We start from the raw sequence: 26,288 nt of genomic DNA, 5'->3' as shown, positions 1-26,288 counted from the left end.
AAAATATTGGTAGCAGGTACTCCAACTGGATGAAGTAACCTGCAGTCTGCTTGCATTAAGGCAAGGTTTGGCCCAGATGATTGATCACTCAGCTGCACTCCAGTTTGGTATTGCTTTATTTCATTTCTAATCTTTAAAGTGAATGCTAACAAATTGTTGTGGTTGCTTAACACCTTAACCAACAATCCTCTTCAGCTTTTACAAATGCAGCTCTATTTCTCGGCTACACTGGATGCAGTTAGGAAACAGAAAATGCGCTAGTTTACTCTACAATGCCTACCAAGTTCTGGAATCACCAGACATGTAATTATGAAATATACTATAGATGGTAAGGTAAGCAAATACGAATCCTAAATTTAGAATTTATATATACTTACAAGTAGCTTAAATTACATTATTAGAACTAATACTAGGCCAACTTGCATCTCGAGTAAAAATAAGCCAAACTAGAAGGAAGAAAAGCCAAGTCCCTTCAAGCAACCATACATAGTATGTTCTATTCATCAAGGGCAATGACTAAACACCACCTCAGACACAAATCTGCAAGACCACCGTGCTTCACGGACCTTTGTAGTTGGAGAATCTTGCCAGAGCCACACAATGTTTCCTTCCAGCATTGCCGGACACTTACATCAAAACCCAGTGTCCAAAAAGGGGCTTCTACGCCTGTGCATGGGATCTAATGTACTAAATATTCACGCATAGTATATTCTTTAAGAAATGGAGAAGGTGGGCAATGCAGCCAAAACCCACCTAAAACAATCCATCCTTTGCATACTTATTTAACCAAACCAATACTATCCTTACCTTGATCTGCGATCCCCCTGGGTTATCCTCCAAGCCTTTTAGGGCGGTGATGGCACTAAGGAAAATAAAATAGACATGGAGCAGGCAGATCGACTGGTTTAAAACATGTATTTCTCAGGTCTAGATGGAAGAGCTTTGGTGCATCTTGCTCTTTTAACCAAGTCTGAGAAAAATGCAAATATCCCAGCTTCATCCTTGGCACTTGCTTGAAATGGGAACTGTGCAGCTTAACCAATGTCTAGAAAATGGCATAACCTTTTCACTCTACTGCCTCGGGTGCAGAATAGATCACAGCCAATCTAGGTCGAATAGCCAACCGCCAGTCTTGTGCACACTACAAGGCCAGAAATACATTTGATAATCATATGCATTGTGTACACTGAAAGCTTTTGGTGATCAGGAATGTGGTACTCTCCCCAATACACTTATGTTTACGGATGGCTTTCCCAAATCGAAAACACTTCATACGGACCTTAAAATTATGTGCTGCGATGTTCCTAACAAATAAATAAAAATAAAGGCTTCCTTCGAATATCTTCGACATCACTGCCATCCTGCTCGCTCTCTGCAGTCCACATCTTATTGAAGCTCTCTTCAAGGTCTCTTCCAACTCTCCTGAGATTCTTTCTAAGTGAATAATGCCTGGTGTCACCTCACTTTAATTTTAAGAGCCCTGAATACCTCAAATTTATTTCATTTTCATGCTTTCTCGCCCCAGTCTTTCCAAAGGCTCTATGAAACAAGGTTCCCCTTTATAATGTCCACTGCCAAGCTGCAGTTTTCTTCTAGAGTGGCCACTTGTTTCAGAGTCTAAAGGTGGAGAAGCTTAGACCTGAAAAGGATTGTGAAAAATGCCATTCTTGAACATGTCAACATTTGTATTTGCTTTACAATCATTAATAGCACCTCTAACTTACACTTGAAGTTATTTACTCATTTGTTACAAGCTGGTATTCCAAAAAGGAAAAATTCCAGCATTTGATAATTTTTTAAGTTTGTGGCCTTGAAATAAAAGTGCTGTTAAACTACTAGCCAGATGGCAAAAGTATCCCCTTCACAAGACTAGGTCTATGCCCTTCCATAGGCTACAGTACCAGGCACTGGTTGAGCCTGTCAGACTACGGTCAGCAAATGCCACTCTACAAAAATGCTAGGTGACCCATAGAGTTTCAACTCCATACTCTTGACCCAAGAAGGCCTTGATCTTCCGCTGCATGAGGTGAATACACTCTACAAACCAAGTAATAAATGTACCTGACTCCATCATCTCCTATGGTCTTCCTCTTGCCGCATGGATTGAAATGTTGCTGTTGGTAGGCCTTGGGGGTGAAAGGGTTAATGTTGACCACGGTGGCAGAAGCAGGATCACTTGGTGTGCTGCCAACAGCTGCAGTGGGGAAGTGCAGAAGCCTTTTGCTGCGAATAGCAATTCTTGAACTTGGAGTTGGGAAAGCAGCTTTGCACAAAAGGCTCTAAAAGCAAAGAGAAAAGGGGAGAGACAGGGCCCATAGGTGAAAGGTATGACTATCACTTCTGCTCATATATGTGGGATGAAGGTGCTGCTTTAGGTTTCTTACCCATTGCACTTGTACTGCTTAATACAGTAACGATTTATTGCTCTTTAGATTTACATTCTTGTTTGCATAACCAATCCCAACATTTAACCAAACATTAGAATTGGCTAGGTCCACAACTGAAAAGAAACTTCCTGCAGATGAAAGGAGTCATCAAGGTGGAGAGGCTTGAATTTAAGTTTGAAATACATTGCATGGGAGTGAACTGAGCATTGATCCCTCAAGTCACCAACATCCATACCAGCAAGACCAACAAATCAGTATGATTTATTGGTAGCCTTAACATTTCAAATGTTTTACATTAGAACAGTACAAAAACTCTTCCCCTTGATGAATGTGTAGTTGATAGTGTTTGGGTGAATGAACTACTGTTGCAAATACATTTTTAGAAACAAATCTAGAGTCAACAGAAGCCAATATTTATATTTACATTATGTTTGATGGATAAAGGGGCCAAATTCCGGTTTTACCTTTACATAGTAATGGTGAATTTTAACAGCAATTTTGAAACCATTAAGTTGCTACCAAACAGCTAGAGGAGCAAATCCCCAATAAAGGGGGCACGTTGGTGGTATGACCCAAATCTCAAAGCACATGTGGGCTAAGGAGGTGCTAGGTTTTTACTGGCAGGCTGCCGACAACAGGGGGGTTGTAATTGCTTCAGTATAGTAAGGATTTACCAGGGACATTTTCAAAGAAGAGCACCTGTAATTTCTGTGGTGGCTTTGCCAAACAGATTAAAGGAGATAGATGAAGTAGGTGTATCCCTGGGAAAATTGCATAATGCTCTTGTAGTTAAGTTGAGGACCTTTCCCAAATGAGTAGAAATGAGGGAGAGCCACTGACAGACTGTTAAAGTAATCTTGTTTAACAAGTATAAAAGAACGAGTGCTCTGGCTGCATGGAAAAAGTTGCAGCGGAATATTGTGTCATTTAGAACGTGATATCAATCGGTTTGTTGCTTGTACATGAATTTATCCTGAAATAATTAAGACAAGATGAATTTGGCAAAACAGGAACGCAGCGACCGGGGGAGCATTGGCAGTCAATGCATAGAAGTTTTGGCTGATCATATATACAGTTTTTGATGGACAATACAATTATTTTGCATTCTTAGAAAGCTTGTAGATCAGGGCCTAGTCATAAAGACAATCATCTGATAAGGGTGACACGGGTGGCTCAACCTCAGGGATAGTTAGTTTGGGCCAGTGTTCATGTGCGAGTTGTCCTGCTTGGTGATCGCATGATCACTACGTAGGGTGTGTGCATGCTGTGTCCTGATTTGCTCAGTGTTCCTAACTGCATGTGGCATCAGACTTAGTTATTTGGGAGCACGATCCTTTGGCCAAACCTGTTGTATTGTGGCTAATCAAGACCAGTTTGTGGGATCAATCAGGGTTTTCCCTGGTTGCGTGTTTGCCTTCTGGGTAAGTGTTACCCCACCTGTAACTGTTCAATCGATAGGCTAGGGTTTGGGTCGCAAGGCCTGTCTGACCACGTATCTGACTTGGGGTTGATGGGGAGGTCATATTGGGTGAATTAAACAGCAAGGATACAAGCTTGTTATTATGTGTTCATATAACATGATGGCCCTTGATCTCACATTTACTGACATTCTCATGAGTACATAGACATTGTTTTTACTAGTATTGGAATTCTTATGTGTTCATACATTATGGCGTACATTGATATTGCGTTTATTGGTACTACTATTATATGTGCATATGTCATAATGCACATTTACATCACATTCACTAACATTACTTCTCCTAGTTGAATGTTCAACTACATCATTTTCCTCGTAGGTAATAACAGGCACATAATTCGAGATTGCATGTGTTGCTGTAGTGTCAGTTATCTCTTCCCTAGCTATCTGCATACTACCTAATTTGAAGACTGATTTTACAACAGGAACCCCTCATTTGTAGGAAATGAATCAACAGTAGTACAAAAATTTAAATTGGAAGTAAGGATGTGAACAGTTTGGACAACCATAGGGGGATCCTGAAAAAAAATACTATGAAAGCAGTCCTGCACAGGGGCACCTCCGTCTTTCACTTTAGCTTGTAGACAATGCAGTGCTTGGATGGCAAGAGCGATAGTTCAATTTGAGATAATTTCCAGGATTAAATGTACAAAGGGAATCACAATCGATAATTTCCAGGATTAAATGTACAAAAGGAATCACAAAATTTCAACACATCCCACGCTCCATCGCGGTCATCAAGTCCAAGATGTGGAGATGTTGCATCACCATGAGGCAGATGGCTTAGTTGCTTTATAGGATGAGGAAGAGCTCTGTGTTGATCATCCGCATTTCCCACCTGGTTATTTGTAAGCAGCGGGGTTCGCCTTAGTTTGCAGGGTGAAGGGTATGGACCCTCCTGCATTAACTTGAGCCTCAGAAAAAAATGTAAATTATTCAAGAATGTTCTTGTACTGAGCCCAGCAAAAATAATCAGCAGGTCTTAGAGCCTGATGCAGATTTTGGGACAACTCCAACAGATCATCATCAGGGATAACCAGTGTTGGGGTGAGTATGGTCACGAGGGTGCAGAGGCCCTACCATCTGGGGACGAGCTGGGTGTAGGCAAGCTCGCCACACTGCCAGTACATATCAATGTGGAGGTGTCCCATTGCAGGTCCGGTATATGCAGTATTACTTCACAGTTCTCATTAGAACCAAGCAGTAGGGTAACCTTTGCCTCTGAACACAAAGAATACATGGTAAGTTTCCGTACAATTTGGGGTTGCCCCTTCTCCAACCATGTGCACCTATTAAACTCTGTATCCCAGATTTCCTAGCACAGAGTGTCTATGCTTACATTTGACCCCCTCCCGTGGGAATCGCTTCCCCTAGTATGGTTGAGTTGAGCTGCCCTGGAATTTCAAATCAGGGGTTCACTTTTCATTTAAAAAAGGCAGCCCCAAATATGTTAAGTGTCACTCTATGACTGCAGAAGGAGGCAGGAGCTGACATTTGTGCACTGGTGCAGTGGTCTTGCTACCTCCAAGAACCTCTTTCCTACAAGGTCCTGGGGCCAAACCGTGTCCTCCCCTATCGTGCCCCTTCTGCGCATCCTGTCTAGCTCGGTTTGAATGTATGTCGCTAGGTTCAGTAAAAAGGTTCAGTGCTGTAGGGTTGGTCTAATTCCAGGTGATGTTTACTACTGCTCTATGGGGTTCCACATTAATGGGTTTAATCTTGGCCCTAATCCTACTTCGGTACAGGTGAGCGAGACATTTTGCTTTCTCAGGGCTATTTTTTGGGATATGTAAAGCCGGTCTGCGCCTATGGCGTGGGTTATTTATGAGCGTGTGTAGCACAATCGGTTTGTGGTTTAAGTGCCCACAGCGGTCATTTCTTAACATGTGTTGTGTAAGAGTGCCCTGTGTAGTGCATGAGGAATGCTAGTGTTTAATTCAGCATAGGTGTAAGTGAGGTGGGAGAAGTCGCTGCACATGCATTGCAAGAATGTCAAAGTAGGTTCCATGAAACTAGGCATGTTTGTGGCTCCCCAGGGGCACAAGAGCACCCTTGTTAAACAGTGTGCAAGAAAACAACTTTGAAAACATTTGTGGTGTTAGGATGGTCTTCAGCAGATGTGTGTCTTCAGGGGAGAGGTCTGTCGTCTGGGTGCCTAGGGTTGGCTTGTCTTGGTGCAGTGCAAAAAAGAGTATACCAAAAAAGTGTCCGTAAAGACAACTTGCGGTCTGTTTCAGTGGTTCGCCTTGTTTAAGTCCCTTTTGAAAGCTTCATTTGAAACGGCAGCAGGCCGCTGTAACAATGGTGCACATCCGGCTCAATTGCAGACCTGTTGAATAAGAGCTGTGGATTGTAGGTTAGTTTGGAAAAAAAGCATTGTTGGACACTTTTTGGAAAATACCTTTTTTTAGGGGTACACTACAGCTTCACTGTGTGCAAAACAGTGGGGTACTGGAAAGATTGTAGCACTTTTAGGGGAAGGGGAGTTTAAATTGCGTTATTTTGAGTACTTTGTTCCCCCTTTGCTTGCTACGACAGGGAGAGTCATTTCCTGTGGGCAGCTTCTGTTAAGTGTGTATTTTTCCGGTGCGAGGGTGTCCTTATGACCTGCATGGTCTGTGTGCAATTTGAGGAAAAATGGATGTTTCATTTTTAGGATTTTTTTCGGAGGTGCACCCTAACCTAATGTTTTAGCCGTATGTTATAGATGGAACCTGGCCTCTGTCCCTTCCACATTGAGGGCAGTAGGTGTTAAAAATATTACTCGGTAGAGCCCTTCAAATCTGGCCTGCTTGCACTTCTGCAAAAAGTTGCAGATGTAGATCTCTTGCCTTGGTTGAAGTGTTTAGTAGGGTAATTTGATTTTTGTTCCATTAGGGCTCCTGTTGAATGGATTGGATAGGAATTTGGCAGTTTGGTAATTCAGAGAGGTACACATGCAACTCACCCCTAATGCCTGAGAACTTTCTTCAGTGTTTAATTTGGTCCGGGTCATTGGAATGGGTCCCCCCCCCCCAAAGCCTAACTGTTGCAATCTAGTGAGGTGATCGCGGCTATGTGTGTTTCACCATGCAAACCGGGATGGGGAGGCAATGGAGCCACTTTGTATAGAGTGGCGCATAATTTGCTAATTTTGTTCTTTAGCAGACGATTGAGACTAAAAAATGCTGTTGCTTTGAGGGTGGTACATGGAGGCTACTTTGTGAGTTTTACCCGAAAGGGTGTCGATGTGTCAAATTGAGTTGACAACGTGTGCAGTTGCCCGATTGGATGACATTTGGCACTCCTCATCTCCATCACTCCCCTGACTAGGAATGTGACTGCTGCCCTGGAGTTAGTGTATGCAATCCACCTGAAATAATGAAATTAAATGTGGCATTTGTAAAGCACAAACGTCACTTCCAGAGGAGCCTCCTGGCGCTATAAGATAACGAACTTTAGCAGTGAAGAGTTAAGATCTAGATGAGGGCAAGGCAAGATGTTCCATAGATCCATGTCGTTAGGGCCTAACTGCTTTTCAGATTCAATTGATCTTAATTTGTTTGGCATGAAATTCCAAGCCTTTGCCCCCAACACAGTAGCCAACTTCTCTCCCTGATTCCAGGCAGGTCGCTCCCCACGCCACGTAGCTCCACCTGACTGCGCCTGTGCTACACCCCTGCTCCTGCCGAGTTAGAGGCCCGCCTGGTAGGCCTTGGTCCCGCCCATTTTTTTTCTCCTCAACTGTGCCTTTTTCCTGCTAGTGTTTCCAGTGATCTGTTTTATTTCCGCCCGTTTTTTTCTCCTTAACTAGGCTTTTTTTCTGCTAGTGTTTCCAGTGCTCTGCCCTGTCATTCTTTATCACTTCATGCTCCTGCTCTGCCTTTTTCCCTCCCCACACCGGTCCTGCTTCCCGCCGTGGCATCCCCTGCGGCCCCGCCCCCCGTCTCATTCGTCCATCGCCCCCCACCCAGCTGTTCCTCCCTCCGACCTCCCCCTCTTATGGCGGCTGCTATGCGGCCGCGCGCCGCTGGCGCGCCGAAGGCATGCCTAAGGCATGCCTAAGGCAAGCCCGTCTATGCCCAGCGCCAGAACACCTGGACCCCGAAGACACCACGACACCCGATTGCACGACGCCAGCACACTCCATGCACTCAACCCCGGACGAGAACACCTGCTACCGGGCCACCCCGCAGCGCACCCAAGGGCCCTTCACCTGCTGGAATTGCAGGTTCTCCAGCATCTGACCCACGAAACCACGAACCCAACCACCTGAGGTGCATCCTCAACACTCGCTCCGCCTGCAAACACGCCGTCGAAATCTGGGACCTCCTCGACTCAACAGCCCCAGACACTGCCTTCGTGACGGAAACCTGGCTGAACCCTGCCTCAGCACCAGACATTGCCATAGCCATCTCGGAAGGCTACAAGATCACCCGCAGAGACGGCACCAACGGAACAGGAGGTGGAATTGCCATCGTCCACAAGAACACCCTCAGTTTCTCAACCAGCACCGATGACACCCTCAGCACCGCCTAACACCTGCACTTCCAGATTCACACCGACCCAAACACCACCCTCAGAGGAACTCTAATCTACAGACCCCCCGGACCCAGACCACAATTCAGCGACTCAGTTACCGACCTCATCAGCATCCATGCCCTCGCCTCCACAGACTACAACCTCCTCGGGGCCCTGAACTTTCACCTCGAAAACAACAACAACGTCAACTCTACCACCCTGATCGACAATGTCAGACTCAGACAGCTTGTGACTACACCCACCCACGTATCCGGTCACACGCTAGACCCCATCTTCTCCGCAAGCCCCCACGTCTTCAACCACACCACTGAACCCCACTGGACCGACCACCACTGCGTCCATTTCACCTTCACGAAGCCCACCACACACCACCGCACCCAACAGATGCCTAGTCGCTGCTGGGGCAAAGTCACCGAAGAACAGCTAGCTGCCACCCTCGCCCAAAGCCCACCAGCTGACCCCACCGAACCAGACACAGCCGCCCTCAACCTCAGACAGTGGATCGATGACTGCGCCAACACTCACCCCGCTCAAGACACCCTCCAACAGCCACACCAGCAAGAAAGCCACCTTGTTCACTGAAGACCTCCAGGTCTCCAAGCATCCATGCCGGAAACTGGAATAGAACTGGCTCCACGACCGATCACCAGACAACTACACAGCCCTTAAGAACGCCACCCGCAGACATCAACTCATCAGAACCGCATTCAAGGACCGCCTGGATAACAACGCACACAACAACAAAGAGCTTCAGCATCGTGAAGGAACTCTCCAACCCCAGCTCCAACACCAACTACGTCCCCCTTGGCAGGACCTATGCGACTCACTGGTCACCTGCTTCCGCCGCAAGATCCACGACAGCTTCAATGCCACGACCGCCCTGCCAACCACTGAGACCTCCACCCCCCACGTCCACCAGCCGCCTGATCGCATGGTCAAACGTCAACGACGATGACACCAGCAAAATCATGAACTCAGTCCACTCTGGATCCCCGTCTAATCCATGCCCACACCACATCTTCAACAAAGCCAGCACAATCAACGCCCCCCCATCTCTGGAAAACTATCAACATCTCCTTCGAGAGGGGGGCAGGCTTGAGAGCCGATGGGAAAGGCTGCGTGAGCACAGCTCTGCGCTCGACCCCCGTATTAATCCTGGTTAGAGCCCTTACTCAACCCTCCTGGCGGCACACAGTGCGCTGGGGGCGACGTGGAGCTGAACAGCAGCAAAAACTGACTTTCGTCGAGTATTGAACGGGAGCTGTGATAGTTCGTCTGAGGGGAGGCTTATCGGCGAAAGACAAGATGGCGCGGAGCCCGACAATCTGAATCCGAACGCTGAGGCCGGTGGAGGTCAGCACTCTGAGCAGGAGCGCTGCTGGAAGTGGGCTCTTGGGATCGGAGCGTCGGCGTACCGAAAGCGTCTAGGATAGGGATGGCATGAGTAAAGACCGAGAGCCGAGCCGCGCTGCGCTGCTAGGAGCGCTCCAGACTGAGGTACGCCGGAAGCGGGAGCAACGTAGAGGCTGGAAGTCCAGGCCCGGAGGACCGGTTTCGCTGGAAGTTGCATAGACGCCCCTGGGCTGTGCGGGACGATCAGCCAACAGAGTGCACGAGCGGTGGCGCCTGCCTGAGCTAGACTGAGGGAAGCAGGCGACGAAGCAGTGACAGAGCTCCCTGGGTGCGTGCAACCTGCTGAAGCAAAATGAAATCGGGAGAGTTGAGCCACCATAAATACGGGCGTGACCGGGCCAGGGGCCTGCAAACCAACTATGCAGCGTAGTACTGTACAATTGGCATGGGAGCATTCCGGTCGACACCTGGTGGAGCAAGATATAAGGAACGAGGGACCAGCTGAGGAAGGAGCAGCTCCGGTGCACAAGGGACCAGTGAGGCTCTGTGGGGCTGATGTGCCCCAGCAGACCGCGGTGATGTAGAAACAAGCCGCAGACCTGACCAATACCCACTGACGAGGTATTGAGTACTTGATACCGGACTGGGCTCAGGGGGAGAAGGGGGCCTCGAAAGGACATGGTGGTAAGGAGAACAAAGGACTGAGGTCCAATCGAAGAATGTGGACCGGAGCTGAGCTGTTCAACGACGGATACGGGGGTGCATAGGAACCTCCGGGACTATCAACGGCTGGGAATAGCAGGGACCTTACTCATTACTGCGAATCAGGACCACTGAAGGTGCACAGCGGCTGGTTAACACAAAATACTTTGAACCGAAATACTGAGCGAGGGGTGCGGCGGGCCTGGTGGAATATTGCTTGGGTCTGCTGGTAATGATAGCGAAGAGGTGAGGACACGGAGCTTACAGGAAGCAGCCTGGAGGTCACCATCATGGTGAAGCCCAAAGGAAAGAAAGATGGAGCCCATCAATTATCGGATACGGAGAACTCCACCCAGACTGAGCAGGGAGCCCAGGAACCACCGCAACACCCTGGGATGCAGCAGTCTGACCGCATTTTAGCGGCCATAGCGGACTCTTGCAGCGCCATACAGCAGGACATCGCGCTGGTGGCGACGGGCCTGGGCCTCCAACGGGCGGATCATTTGAAGCTAGTGAACAGAGTGAAGCAGGTAGAGGGAGTGCTCCAGCAAGTGGCGCCGGCCCAGACCGCATGGTGACTGAGGCGCTGGACCGTATCTAGGCGCTGGAAAAGAGGGCTGAGTATGCTGAAAGCGGAAATCGATGCGTGGTGGGACTGCCGGAAAAAGGAGGGACAGATGTGGTGTGATACCTAGAGAACTGGCTGAAGACTACAGTAGCACCTGAGGGTCTGTCCTCTTACACTTTGGAGTGTGCGCATAGGGTGCCACCAAAGCCACCAATCCCGGGCAGTCTGCCCAGGCCAGTGGTGGCCAGACTGCTCCATTACAACGACAGATCTCTTGCTCCAGAAGGAACGTACGGAGGGCCCGTATCAAATCGGAAACGGCAGGGTAACGCTATTCCCAGATTATACAATGGAAATACACCCCGCCGCGCGTCCTTCCTCTCGGTTAAGAAGGAGCTAAGAATGGAAGGCATCCAATACTCCCTGTTCCCTGCAAAGTGGAGAATAATTTTGGATGGCAAAACACAGTTCTATGATACCCCTGATGAAGCATGGGTGTGGCTGGAAACTTACAGGACTGGGACGGATCGGTTGGCTCTTCGGGTCTCCAAACCGCCAAGGGACATCAGCTCCGCAAATCGCAACGTCTACACCGTAGACGGCGAGGGCTGCAGAAACCATCAACTTCACAGAATGAGGTGGAGCGACGAGGGGTGCTGGAGGCGGTTTCGGCCCTATAGGGAGATCAGTTGAACAATTCGCAAGAGGGCACGCACTCAGAAAAGGACACAGCACAATCCGAAAAAAATTTTTTATTGGTAGTCTAGATGATTTTTATGAATACGCTGGGCTATGTATGTATGGGCATATGTATCCTATGTTATGTCTTACTGTTTATTGCTTATGTTTTCTTTGTATGACTTGTAATAAGTCGAAATAAAGATATCCTGACCTGACCAATCCGAAACAGAGTTATCGGACACAGACAGCTTACAGGGACCTAAGGTGACGCCAGGAACAGCGGATGGGCTTTTAGATGAGTAGTGGCAAGTATACGGAGAGGGGGCTGTTGGAGGGCCGGAGATCTCTGGCGAGTTTGAGGAGACTGTTGTAGCTGAGGGATCTGGGAGGTAGGGCAACCCGAAGGAGGTGGGCTTTTAAAGATAGCACTGTGAGGCAGGGCTGAGCAAGAGGGGAGCCCCATGAGTACCGGAACCGTATGCTGGAGGAAGAGGAGTAAGTGATTTCATGGGGATCTAAGCGGGATGGATCCAGGAGCACGCCCGATTGCCCGGGATTACTCCTTGGCGATGCATGAACTTCACGTTCGGTTAGATGCAGTCTCATGTTCAACAGCCATAGTGCCCAACATCACACGCTCTGAATATTTGGCTAGGACGCTGTCGGACCATAATCCGCTATTACTGTTTTTTAGGGGGAAGTTGGGGAGGGCATAGAACATTACTTTGCTGAAAACAAAGGAACAACCTCTACTAGAGCAGTAGAATGGGTTGCCTTTAAAGTCGTGATAAGGGGACTCTATTAGCAAGCATGTGGGAGTAAGGAAGGTGCTGCTACGCGATGTGGACGAGGCGGAGCGTAGGTTTAGAGCAGCATAACAGGCCAGACCAGAACACCCGGAAGTGCAGGCGGAAGTAGTGGAGGCGAAGGAGGAAGTTGCAAAGGAAATAGAAAGGCTGCGCTGTTTTTATTATAAGACGTAGACCATGAAAGTGCATGCTGAAGATGGGAACATTGCTGGCATGGTTGGCCACCCCCGATTCGAGGCACCCCCATTATGGCATTAGCAGGACAAGATGGTAGAGTCATGTATACCCAGCGTGAGATACTGACTTGAGTCATGGATTATTACGAGACATTATATAAAAGTGCTCTGGTAGCAGGGAAAACAGAACTTGATGCCTACCTGGGGTTGTACCACTTCCGCGGCTGGAAGAACAGGTGGATTCTTTGTGCCAAAACTTTACTCTGGAGGAGATCAGGAGTGCAATTAAACATATGGCTCGGAATAAAACTCCAGGGGTAGACTGACTGCCCATAGAATTCTACTTGCGGAATGTGGACATGCTAGCACCGCGGTTATTAGAGGTTTATAAAGAAGAACGATAACTGGGTCACCTCACCTGCCTATGTCCATGAGAGAGGCGCTTATCATCCCTTTATTGAAGCAAGGGCATGAAGGTACAGATGTCACAGCTTACAGGCCACTATCAATGCGGACCATGGATTATAAAATCCTGAGCCGGATTTTGGCGACTCGTCTCCTACAACACATGACAACCTTGATAAATGGGGACCAGGCTGGGTTTGTCCCAACTAGGAACACCGCTACAAATATACGACGACTGCTGAGGATCATGGGGGACAAACAACTGGACTTGGGTGAGCCCACGATATTGTCAGTGGACATTGAAAAAGCCTTTGATAGTCTGGAATGGCCACACTTATACAAAACCTTGGGACAGTTTGGACTGGGGAATGAGTTTGTAGGATGGACTAGGGTGTTATATACTTCTGCAGTGGCGAGTGTGATTAGGGGCGCCAATTTCACCCCAATACCAAGTAGCATGGGGAACAAGACAAAGGTGCTCGCTATCTCCTCTTATTTGCACTGGCAATAGAACCCTTGGCGGCTAGAGCTAGATCGGAGCAGTGTTTTGAAGGTCTAAGCTTTAGAGGGGAGCCGCAGTATATAACGCTCTATGCGGATGACCTATTGATGTTTTTGGCAGATACTGAGGGAGCGCTGCGGGGAGCTGCGGGTTTACTATCCAGGTTCGGCAACATTTCGGGGTGGAGAGTGAATTGGAACAAGACGTGCTTGTTCCCGGCGAGACCTGGCAGACTACTTCCTGTGCTTTCTTGGGATGTGCGCTGGGAACCAGTATGCCTGACCTATTTAGGGGTTATTTACCATGACGCCGCAGACCTGCTGGAAGTGAATATAGGGAGATGCGTGAGCTTTGAAGGGTAGCATGGCATTTTGGTCCACACGTCCATTGTCATTGATGGGACGGATAGCATTGATAATGGTGGCTCTACCTCGGTTGTTATATTTCTTTAGGACACTGCCCGTATGGGTTCCGGCATCGGTTTTCAAACTACTGAAGTCCATGGTGGTGGGGTTCATCTGGGGTACTGGGAGGAGGGTAGCACAAGTGACATGGAGACCAAAAGCTGAGGGCGGGCTGGTGGTTACAGATTTCGAGTTCTATTATTTAGCGGCACAACTCCAGGTTTTAACGCAAGCGATTGCAATGGAGTTTAGATGCCCGGAACACTTAAGAGGCAGGGGAATCCAGAGACATTGTCATTCATAGTCCTGCAGCAAAAGTTTAACCTTCGGGATCTCTCGTTGGAGGAGGAAACACTGAGACTATGTTGGAACCACAGCCAACGTAAGGCTGAGGTACTGCACCCATATGCCCCCGAAATCCCGTAGGAGATGATCACAGCTCTACCCCATGGCGGAGATTGGATGCAGTTGAGGGAGTGGGAACAGGCAGGGATACAAATGTTGGGTGACTTGTACGAAGAGGGGGAAATTATTGCCTTATCTGATATTGCAGGAGAGTCTGATCTCCCCTGAGGTGGGTTTTTATTACATGCTGCACTAGTGGCAGCGATCAGGAAACACTGGCGCAAGGGATCAGTAGAGCCCAAAACGACGATGGCATGTCTGTATGTGGTATGGCAGCGGGGACTTCAAAGCAGTTACTTGCCTTTACTCCAGAATGTAAATGAGGGACTAAAACCGCTGGACACGTTACCACAAAAATGGGAGACAGGCATTGGGAAGCCCATACCTGAAGCCACGTGGGGACATGTCCTCCGTAGGGCCTGGAAGGGAACTAGGAATGCACGGTTCTAACTAGTGTACTTTTTCATACTACACAGGGCATACTTAATTTCGGGTAAGATCAGAAAATACTTCCAGGTAGAGGATGCAGCTTGTCCCAGGTGTGCAAGAGAAGGGGTGGAGTTTGAATACATGCTATGGGAATGCCCAAAGCTAGGGGGTTATTGGGAAGAAGTGGGAGACCTGTTGAATGCGATCACTGACCGACGGTTGGATTTTGATATAGCCACGTTTGCTGCATTGGTTCCCCAACACGTCCAAAACGAAGGTGACCAGTAAATTTGTAGATATGGGATTGCTACTAGCGAAAAAGGAAATAATGCACTGGAAATCGAGGGAGGGTCCCAATAGTAGGAGATGGAAGGCGGAGTTCATTAAGTGGACCAGCAGTAAGGGTGCTATTAGATTCCAACTGGCACAACGCTTGAACGAGAAAGTTCTAGAAGCGGTGACTGCTTGGGAGATGCTGGTGCAGTCGCTGAAAGAACAACAAACAGTAAGAATAACTGGGGGTCGTGGTTGTGAAGGGAGGCCCTTCACATCGTAATGGTGGAACTGCTTGCAGTGCGGCTGGTCCTAGTGATGTGATTTATTTCTGTAACTTCATGTGACACACCAGTGGCGGGGGAGGAGGGGGTGGGACTTAAAGGTTAGAAGTAGTTGCGGTAGTTGGCTATCTCTACATACAGGGTAGGCGAGGGATCATGGATAGGGTATGCGGCTGATATTGAAGTGTTTCAGCTGATTACATTTGAAGTACCACAGCGTAAAGGTCTAGACATTGACCCGAAGTATTGTACCAATGACTCCTACTGTATCTTATTTTGTTCATATGCAACCAATAAAATAGGTTTACAAAAAACAACATTTCCTTCGAGACAGCAACCTTCCCGGAGAGCTGGAAGCACGCAGAGATCAACGCCTTACTCAAAAAACCGAAGGCGGACCCCAAGGACCTCAAGAACGTTCATCCCATCTCCCTGCTCCCGTTCCCAGCAAAGGTCACAGAGTAAATCGTCAAACAACTGACCCGCTACCTCGAGGACAACAACATCCTGGACCCATCCCAGTCCAGTTTCCGCAGCATCGAAACCACGCTCATCGCCGCCACCGACATCAGGACCCTGCTCGACAACAGAGAAACAGCGGCCCTCATACTCCTGGACCTGTCAGCCGCCTTTGACACGGTCGGTTACCACACACTACGAACACACCTACACAATGCCGGGATCCAAGAGAAGGCCCTGGACTGGACTACATCTTTCCTCTCCGGCAGAAATCAGAGCATCCGCCTCCCACCCTTCTGCTCCACCGCCACAGAGATCTACGGCATACCCCAGGGCTCTTCCCTCAGCCCAACGCTGTTCAACATCAACATGGTACCCCTCGCCAACATTGCCCAACAGCACGACCTCAACATCATCTTCTACGCTGACGACACTCAGCTGATCATCTCCCTCACCAAAGACCCTCACACTGCCAAAACCAACTTCTACGAAGGACTGAATGCAGTCGCCGAATAGATGAGGAACAGCAGACTGAAGCTGAACTCTGACAAGACGGAGGTCCTCATCCTCGGCTCCACCCCTTCAGCCTGGGACGACACCCAGAGGCAGACTTCACTGGGAACAGCCCTGACACTCACTGACCACGCACGCAAAATGGGGGTCATACTCGACTACACCCTCTCCATGACTAAACAGGTCAACGCCGTCTCCTCATCCTGCTTCAACACCCTACGAATGCTCCACAGGATCTTCAAGTGGATCCCCACAGAAACAAGAACAGTAACCCACACCCTAGTCTCCAGCAGGCTGGACTACGGAAAGGCCCTCTACGCAGTAACATCAACCAATCTCCTGAGAAGGCTCCAACGCATCCAGAACACCTCAGCACGAGTGATACTAGACATCCCTGCCGCAGCCACATTACACCCTACGAGAGACCTACACTGGCGCCCTGTTAACAGAGGATAACCTTCAAGCTCCTCATCCATGCACACAAGACACTCCACAACGCCGGCCCAGCGTACCTCAGACGACTGAGCTTCTACGCCCCTACCCGCAAGCTCCGCCGGCCTCGCCCTCGCCACAGTCCCCCGCATCCAAAGAACGACCGCCAGCGGCCGATCCTTCTCCCACCTCGCCACCAAGACCTGGAACACCCTCCCCACCAACCTACTGGCCTTCAGAAGACTCCCCAAGACCTAGCTCTTTGATCTGTAGCAGCAACCCCCCCCCCCCCATCCCCACACTAGCACTTGGAGACCCTCACTGGTATGTAGCGCGCTTAACAAATGTTCTGATTGATTTTAAGTTTGAAGCCGGGCAATTTGAGTAGATTTTCAGAAGTAGATCTGAGTGTACTCATTGTAGTGTATGGTGTAAATCTTGTGGAGAGATATACTGGCCCTAGTCGGCGAGTTGCTCTGAAGGTCGTGAGGAGAAGTTTGAATAAAATTCTCTTGTGTAACGGGAGCCCATGAAGGGTTGTCAGAGCGCCTGAGGCAGACGCCCTACGGGGATGTTTTAAGACCAATCTGGCTGCTGCATGTTGCACCACCTGTAGCCTCCTCAGGGTTGATTTATTGACCCCTGCCAGGAGGCTATTACAGTAGTCTAAACGTGAGTGTATTAGGGCCACTGCCACTGTTTTCTTTGCATCAAGCGGATTCAGATCAAATAATTTTTTCATGGTTTTAATTAGGCCAAGACATGTACCCATCACCTTAAGTGCTTGGGGATTGAAGGAGAGGGAGGAGTCAAACCAAACCCCCGGCCACCAATCCTTGGGTTGAAAGGAGTTATTTTTCCCCTATCAGCAAGATTTCGGTCTTATCCGTGTTACAACGGAGATGATTGTTTTTCATCCATATGATTACCTACGTAAGACTAGCTTTGAATTTTTCCTCCGCTTCTGTGGAGTTTTTCTTAAGGGACAGGATCAGCTGAGTCATCAGCATAGGATGTTTTTTCAATCCCATAAGGCGAAATGAGGGAGATTAGCGGGGCCATGTATATATTAAGAGGAGTAGACTAAGTGAGGCACCCTGTGGGACTCCAGTAGTGATGGTGCGTTCTGAGGAGAGAAAGTTACCCAGGGAGACTGCTTGCCTCCGATTAATAATAATGCTGGTATTTATAAAGCGCGAACAGCTACCTCAACTAGGAGGCGTCCCGGCGCTGTGAGGGCATGGCAAGAGAGCTAGCTGGGAGTCTGCGGCTTAGAGAGGCTACAAGAACAGCCACGACTTCAGCTGTCTCCTAAAGCTTGTTTCTGATTAGGCCTTTCGCAGCTCAGTAGGTAGGGAGTTCCAGAGACGGGCCACGTTGGCTGAAAAGGTCCGGCCGCCCAATCTAGCCCTTTTGACTCGCAGCATACTCAGTAGCACCTGATCATTTGAGCGAAGGGAGCGGGTCTGTGTGTATCTGGGCAGACGGGCTCTCAGATAATTAGGGAGAGTACCGTAGAGGGACCTGTAGGCCAGAGTAAGAGTTTTAAATTTTATTCTACTGGCAATCGGGAGCCAATGCAAGGCCCGAAGATGGGGGGAAATATGCTCTTTGAAAGGAATATGCTTAAGCAGCCTGGCTGCCACATTTTGCACCGTCTGCAGCCTTTGGACCAAGTATTTCGGGAGACCGCTATACAGGCCTTTAGCATAATCCAGTCTCAATGTGATGGTGGCATAGATCACGGTTTTCCGGCATGACTCAGGCAAAAGTTTCAAGACTGGGCGGAGATTCCTCATTTTGCTCAGGCAGCACCCTGTGACCTGATGGATCTGGGGCACAAAAGAGATTTGTCCCACTTGACCCCCAGATTTTTTGCCCACTGTGAGGGGGGAGGTGGGGTACCCATCTCAATCGGCCACCAGAGCTCAGCTGGAGGGTGACTGCCTTTGCCAAAGAAGATCACTTCCGTTTTTCCCGGATTCAGTTTCAGCTTATTAGTATTCATCCAGGATGCCACATCCTGAAGGCACCCCTTAAAGTTTGCAAATGCCGGTTCTGAAACCTCTGGTTAGGGAAAAACCAACTGGGTGTCATCGGCATAAGATATTGCGGTGACTCCCCAGTTGGCAATGAGGGAGAAAAGAGGGGCAAGATAAACATTAAACAAAAGGGGGCTTAGGGCAGATCCTTGCGGGACCCCGCATCTCAGCGGCTTACGCTTTGAGGCACATGTGCCTAGAGTGACCCTCTGCGTTCGGTTTGACAAGTAGGACTGCATTCAACCAAGTGCCTGATCTTGTAGACCAATTTCTGCCAAACGTTGGACCATCCTAGCATGATCCACCGTATCAAACGCGGCCGAGAGATCCAGGAGCATCAGCATAGCCGAGTCTCCTGAATCTAACGGCCACCTCAAAGAATCAGCCACCTCAATCAGCGCTGTCTCCGTGCTGAAGCCGGGTCTGAACCCGGACTGAGTCTCATGAAGGATGTTATTAGATTCGACATGAGCATTCAGCTGGCGCTGAATTAAGTTTTTCCAGCATTTTCCCGGGAGCTGCCAGCAGAGAGATAGGATGGAGGTTAGTTAAATCCTCCGCATCCCCGTTTGGCTTCTTTTTCAGTGGAAGCAGCGTTGCATGCTTCCAACTCTCCGGAAATTCCCCAGTGTCTATGGATGTGTTCCAGATGTGTTGAAGCATAGGTGCAATATCATCCGCTAAAGGTTCCCACAGTTTAGGTGGACATGGGCCTCTGGGGAGCCTGACTTACACCGGGTTATCTCTTGCCTTGCCTCATCTAGCGGGATTGGTTGAAATTTCCTCAAGGAGACTGGGGACCGGCCCCCACTCTCTCTATCCTCCTTGGCCGTAGGTTTATGCGGGCCAAAAGAGTCATAGACCATCTGTATTTTATTGTCAAAATAGATAGAGATCTTGTCACAGAGTGCTACGGATGAAGGAATATCCCTTTCAATACAGTGGGGCTTCAAAAAGGATTGAACCAGTTTAAACACTTCTTTGCTGGGGTTCTCTGCCTGTTGAACAACGGAGGCATAGTAGCTCTTTTTTTCTTTCCTAATCTGCTTATGAAACAGCTTGGTGGCCTCTTTAAATTGTTTTTTGCTAGGGGGCAGTAGTTTAATCTCCATTGTCTTTCGAGTTTCTTACAGGCTCTTTTTTCCAGTCGTAGATCACGGAGAACCATGGGGCAGTGGGAGAGGTTCTCTGCGCTGTCACCCTTTTTTGCTGGCGCTACAGCCTCTACCATGTTGCTAATCCAGTTACTTAGTGCCTGGGCATCCACGCTGGCATTCATAGTACGCTTAGGCAGATCATGGGACAAAAACGGGCTCATAATGGCCAGAGTGAGATTTTTCCATTGCCTCTTCATATAAGAGTGTTTACTTTTTCTAGGCTCTACACCATTTAATGCTAGTGTGAATGGTATATGCCAATGATCTGACCATGCAACTGGAAGTGCATCATCCACTACTATGCTTTCTAATGTGGAGAAAATTAAATCAAGCTTGTGTCCAGATCTGTGTGTGGGACCTTTATTCTGGAGCATCAAGTTTACAGCACTTAGACAGAAAAGACGTGATCCAGGCCAGTGCAATGTAAGAGATGCGGCAAGAGTTTAGACTAGCTAGCAATATGTTATGAGAGATGGTATCAAAAGCGTCCGACAGAGCCAAAAGGATCAGCACTGCCTTCTTGCCATTGTCTAATACATTTTAGGTTGTCCGATATCTCCAGAAGTGCAGATTCGATGGAATGTTTTGGCCAAAAGCCAGATTGACTAGGGTGGGAAATCGGAGCCGATTCAGAAAAAGTGGAAAGTTCCTTATAGACCATTCTCTCTGATCTTACCTGAAATGGGTAAGGATATGGGCCTATATTTGGAAAGGTTAGACCGGTGTACATTGTTTTTTCTTTAGTGGCTTCACAATGTCAAATTTCCACTCAGACACTGTCGGAGGATAGAGAGAAATTCACAATATCATTAATCACTGGATTCACGATGTCAATGATATGATGTAGTATCGTTGGGGGGCATGCATCCAATGGTGAACCTGATTTGCATGCTAAGATGGCTTCGTGAGTCTGGGGAAAAGTAACAGTTTGAAAGGCATGAAGGACGGGCCTATCATGCCTATAATCCAGCTCATGTTTTGACAGATTCTGGCAAGCAGACAATGACTATCTGGTATCGATAATTAAAGCATCAGTCGATCAAATCATTGAAATAGATATTTAAGTATTTGAATGGCCCTGTAGGTCCGGGAAGGGCTGACATGATCTTCAGTGTATGTTTGGGTGAATATAGTTGGCAGACCACACACTATCTTTATTAGCTTTACTATGTGTTATGTTCCATCCGATAGCGCCATGAAGCCCTTGGGCGTACGAGCGCTTAACAAATAAATATTAACATAACATATGGGCCTTTGGGCCCATAGGAATGAATGGGAAGACATATCAATGTGCAAATCGCTATTAGAGATTCACATGTTGAGTTTGCGATTTCAAGGGTGCAGGGGTGTCCAAAGGACACCCTGTTGCACCCCTGAAATGATATTGGATGCTGGTGTTACACACACACGTCCCAAGGACATGTGTGTGTGTGTGTAACATACAACTAAGAAAAATGCACTTAAGTGCATTTTTCTAAGTTTCCGCTATTTACCACGAGGTTTGACATAGCGGCCCAAAAATGCGAATTCGCAATTTTTAAATTTTTTATGGAATCTCAAATAGAGATTCCTTAAATGCAATTACTCGCAAATTTGCGAATTCTATAATTGCGATTTTTGCATTTGGGATGATGAATCCCAAATGCAAAAATTGCGCTCGCAAAGGGCCAGATTCTGAGAATCTGGCCCTTTGCGAGCCGATTTCACTTGATGAATCTAGCTGTTAGAGCTCTAGCTAAGGTGCCCTAAACCAATCACAGCACAGAGGAAGCCTGGATAGAGGGTAAACATTGTTTATAACAAAACCGGAACACCGCAATCCATTACAACTAGGTCGTTTAAACCGCGTTGTTACAACTCATACCAATACTTCGCAAGTCTGAAAAATGACTTACTCTAGGGGGTCAGAAAGTATTGAATTTAAAAGCCAACACGTCCCCTACTTTTGCACAGACTGGAGTTGGAATAGTAAATTATACTATTCCAACATCCAGCGCCCCTCCCCCCCAGAGCAAGTTGTTGTTCCGACTTGGAGTAATGGCATGCATGGTTACATTGCGGTCGCTGTAATGACCGCGTTATGATGGTATGCGTAAAAAAAGCATGCAAGGTAACGTGGCCTATTCCTGGATAAAGCTTGCACACCTCCCACTACCCAAGTTGAAAGGGTCATGCCATATGGTAGCCAGGGCTCGTGTTACATACCTTTGGTGTGTATGGCGTGTCCCCCAGCTGCAGCTTGTTCCAGGTTGCATAATGCAGAGGTGTGCCAGGATAGTCTCTCGGGGTCCCAGACTTCCCAGCAGAGAATGGTGAGGGGCTCTGGTGCAGACTCCTGTCAAGGTCCGACTCCTGGGAAGGTGACCTGTCATTCGCCTTCCTCTGGGACGAAGGTGTAAACAAGCAATTGTTGGCCCTCCATGTCATGGCACCATCACCTTTCTTGGGAGTCCGTGTCGCCACCTCGCATTCCTCTGCACTACTGCTCTCTGGCATCTCCTCTTCGTCATCGCTGGAGAACGCCAGGCGCTGGGCTGGTCCGCTTCTGCAGGCCAAGGTAGACATCATCGCTACAAAGAAAGGAGAGCACAAACTCAACACCAAGGTGTGAACCTCATGCATGCTTCGTCCGCCACTTCCACTGCCCCCATTACCCTGATCTCAAACACAAATGATGGTAACTAAAAGCAATGTTCAGGAGAACAAAGGCTCACTACAAGAAGAGACTTCTGGTTTAAGAAATGCACTTCTTTGGTTACAAACACATGATAGCAAAATCTCGTTCACCCCTGTACCCTCCCCCTTGCAAAATGGTGAGATCCAGCCTGTCAATCTGCTTGTAACACTTATACTATGAGTACAGATAAAACCTCACTTTAATGAGCAGCAGGCACAATATGCCAATATTTTCAATCTTTCACAAAAGTTCGTACCATATTGTACCAGTTTTCTTGCTATAAGCACAGATGTCCGGAGACACCAACAATTCTTAGTATACAAAAAGCACCCGTACAACAGCAAAGAAAATTAAGCCATTTTTAACCATTTGTAGTTACATCAATTGCATTAAAACTGAAAAAAATTGGAGGTTGGAATAGTAGTGTAGGGTGAAAATGCAGTGTGGAGGGGGCCCTGGCCTGATGAGATGGCAACCTGGAGGGATGATGGATTGCCAAACAGGTAGCCATAGGCTGTTGGATGGGACTGACTGATGGACCACTTCAGCATGTGTTGGTTGGGTAATGAAAGGCAGAATTAGCCCCACCCTGAGAAAGAAGAACAAAATCAGATAAGGCTAAAAGTAAGAAAATGGGCCAGCAGTCCGTGGGAGAAGGAGGAATACGCTGAGCCAGTTTGTCTGCATCACGTGTGGGTGAAAAAAGGGTCTCTGGTTCATCTGAAAAACGATTCAGGACAGTGAAGGACCGAATAGGTTAAGTGTGGGAAGCTAGCTGCGCCAAAACGTCCCAGCTGAAGGTGTCAAATTGTCAATCATCCAACAGCAGTCCCAATGAGGTTAGGATGACCCAGGCAGGCAACCCTAGTTTAGCTTGCTGAGCACAAAACGCACATTTCCATGGTACACATCCTGCTTATTTGCGACCTTCCATCCAGATGGTAAAGAGCAGGCAGTAAAAAATACAAAACAAAAGAAAAAAAAGTGGAAGTAGGCTACCTCGACCCCTATCTGAGCTAATTTCAAGACCACCACCATCCTTGGGCTTCACTTTGTAGTTCAGGTTTGTGGGGCTAAGCAGATCTAATACTTGCTGAGGGATTGGATGCATTTTCTTGCCCACTGTTAGAGGACAAAGAGTCCAAGGTCTCATTGCCCTGCCCCCTATGGGGCAGTCTGGGGACTTCACATGAGGAAGACTGAGCTGCACTGACCAAAAGTGATGCTACAGTGGGAGGTCATCTGATCTGATCTTGCCAGACAGGGATCATGGGCCTCCAGACCAGTAGAAGGAGGGTGTCCCCAAGGATCGGCATTGGCCCACAAACAAGCCAATGATTAATGGCACTCTGGGTCACCAGCAAAGTGTGCAGTATTTTTCATCCAGGTCTCGCAATGCCGAGCAATTACATTTTCAGAGTGAGTTTCAGACTAGGACTGCAAAACAAACAGTACAATTAATCATTTTGCTACCTGAAGCCATAATAAAGCAGCATTTGGTAGACATTTTACTGTCTACCAGCTCAGCCAATGAAATGATTGGATTTAAAGTGCATCAACTATACCAAAGATGTACCTACTAAGCATGGGCGGAAAATCCATTTCGCTCGCGGATTTTGCGGATTTTCGGGAAATTCGCAATCCGCGAGATTCGCGAATCTCACGCAAAATCCGCAAATCCGCGAGCAGCGGATTTTGCTCGCACTGCTCGCACTGTTTGCGTGAGTTCGCGGCTTCCCAGTACAACTTCGCGCCCCGCGAATAAGTGCTAAATTGCAGAAATACGATCTTAGCAAAACTGAAACTACTTACCAGGTTCAAAAGTTCAGGCTCATCATTAGTAGCCATTTCCTGTAGTGCTTCCTGAGGGGCCCCTCCAGAGTTCAGTTGCCAGTTGCAACTATTATGTGACCCTGCTCTGAACCTCAGAATAGTTACACATATGCCACAAAGGTCCTGAATTACAGCTAAGAGAGACAAGCAGGAGCCAGGCTGGAAGTTAAAATCCATTAATCAGCCCCTAATTCATTAATGTCAGTTGGGGCAGGGCAGGTGTTGTAACTAATTTTGCAACAATGAAAGCACTTAGCAAGTGCAAAAGATCACTAATCAGGAAGCACTAAGGAAGCAGGTGCCAGCTAAAAAAATATTCTGTGACACATTAATCAGCCCCAAATTAATTCAGGTCACTTGAGGCAGGGAAGGTGTGCTTTGCTTTGCCGAAAATAATGTACACTGGACAACCAGAGGGTGTGGTGATGAAACAGAGGGTGGCATGGGTGGGCCAGAGGGTGGCATGAGTAGTCAGAGAGTGGCAGTGGTGACAGAGAGTGGCAGTGATGAAGAAGAGTGTCCCAAACAGGCTGGACACGTAGAAACAACAAGTTCGCAAAACTTGCGACCCGACAGGTAAGTTCGCAAATTGCGAAATTATAAAAACCCTCGCGAACTGGCAGAAACACGGGCGAACACAAAAAAAAAATCCGCAAATTCGCGGATTTTTGCGGATTGCGAGTTCGCGAATCCACAAAATTCGCGAACGCGAGATTCGCAAAATTGACCCATGCTTAGTACCTACCCTTACATGATCCACCCCCAGGTAAGGCCCATTATACACTAAGGAAAGATGAATAGAGGACATACCCAACACCACTCTCCACCCCCAAAAAACCATGGTGCACAAACCACCTGCACAGGTGGCAACATCCTTCTCCCCTCCCCCACCCCCTTCTGAGGGACAAATCTGCCTTAGGCTGGGTAATAGGAAAGTCCACCAGGATCAATTGCCATAAGATTCCTCCCCATCTTCTATGAATAAGACTCCTAGACCCCCTGCACCCCAATACTCATAAGCCCACATGCATCAATGGACCCTCCAATCAACCGAGGAAAAAAGGCAACTTTAGGGTTGTACTACACAATTTTCCACAACACCAGGACAGTAGAATGGGGTACCATGTCGACCAACACATGTTTCACTCCCCAATCCTCCAGCCAGTCTATACCCTCAACTTGGCAGGGATAAAATTGCATGAAAACTGGGTATACCCTACAACCACCCACCTAACCGTCCTCCTTCGTCCCCCCCTCCCCCCAACCTCCCATCAAACCACTCAGGATTGCGGAAAGAACTAGGCAGAGCTTTTTTTGCTGCATTTCTCTAACAAAGTAGCTGATAATGCAGCACGCAATAACAGACTGAAATGCACAATTGAAAAAGGAAGAGTGGCAATCGGCATGTGAGCGCCGGCTTCAATGATGCTAACATCAGAACTCACACGAGTGAGACAACCGGTACACATTCTAAAATGGGCATACTCTAAATGTGAGCTGAAGTGAGACCATCCGTGGTTCTGGTGGCTTGAAATTGTTTTTGTTTTAATCCTTTTTATTAATGGATATCACAGGCAGAATTAAACAGAACAATCAAAATTTTGTTGTACATAATTTCCAATGTCTTTAAAGATTACTACAAAAGGCAATTTACCATAGTTAGTAAGTAATAGTCAATTCTCCGACAGACAAATGAAAAATAACTGTAAAAAAAAGGGTTTACAAAAATAAATACAATCTTATTTGAATTTGAGTTAAACACGACTTCAAAACAGGTTAGTTAGTGTCGGGTATAT

At 47.8% G+C, this 26,288-nt stretch overlaps 1 protein-coding gene across 1 annotated transcript in view; it reads right to left on the bottom strand.

Annotated features, from left to right (window-relative positions):
• The window catches only part of WEE2 (WEE2 oocyte meiosis inhibiting kinase), a 137,984-nt gene that overhangs the window by 58,808 nt on the left and 52,888 nt on the right, over positions 1–26,288 (bottom strand). Inside the window, exons 2-4 of the mRNA XM_086953609.1 lie at positions 22,188–22,552; positions 2,062–2,279; positions 808–862 (exon numbers count right to left, since the gene is read on the bottom strand). Of these exons, the coding sequence (XP_086809735.1) occupies positions 808–862; positions 2,062–2,279; positions 22,188–22,550 (636 nt within the window). The 5' untranslated portion in view covers positions 22,551–22,552. The remainder of the gene's footprint in view (positions 1–807; positions 863–2,061; positions 2,280–22,187; positions 22,553–26,288) is intronic.

Source organism: Lissotriton vulgaris, chromosome 1_2 (assembly GCF_964263255.1).
Source record: "Lissotriton vulgaris chromosome 1_2, aLisVul1.2, whole genome shotgun sequence".
Classification (NCBI taxonomy): Eukaryota; Metazoa; Chordata; class Amphibia; order Caudata; family Salamandridae; genus Lissotriton; species Lissotriton vulgaris.
Note: the sequence above shows the minus strand (reverse complement) of the source record. Positions and strands in the feature narration are given on the sequence as shown.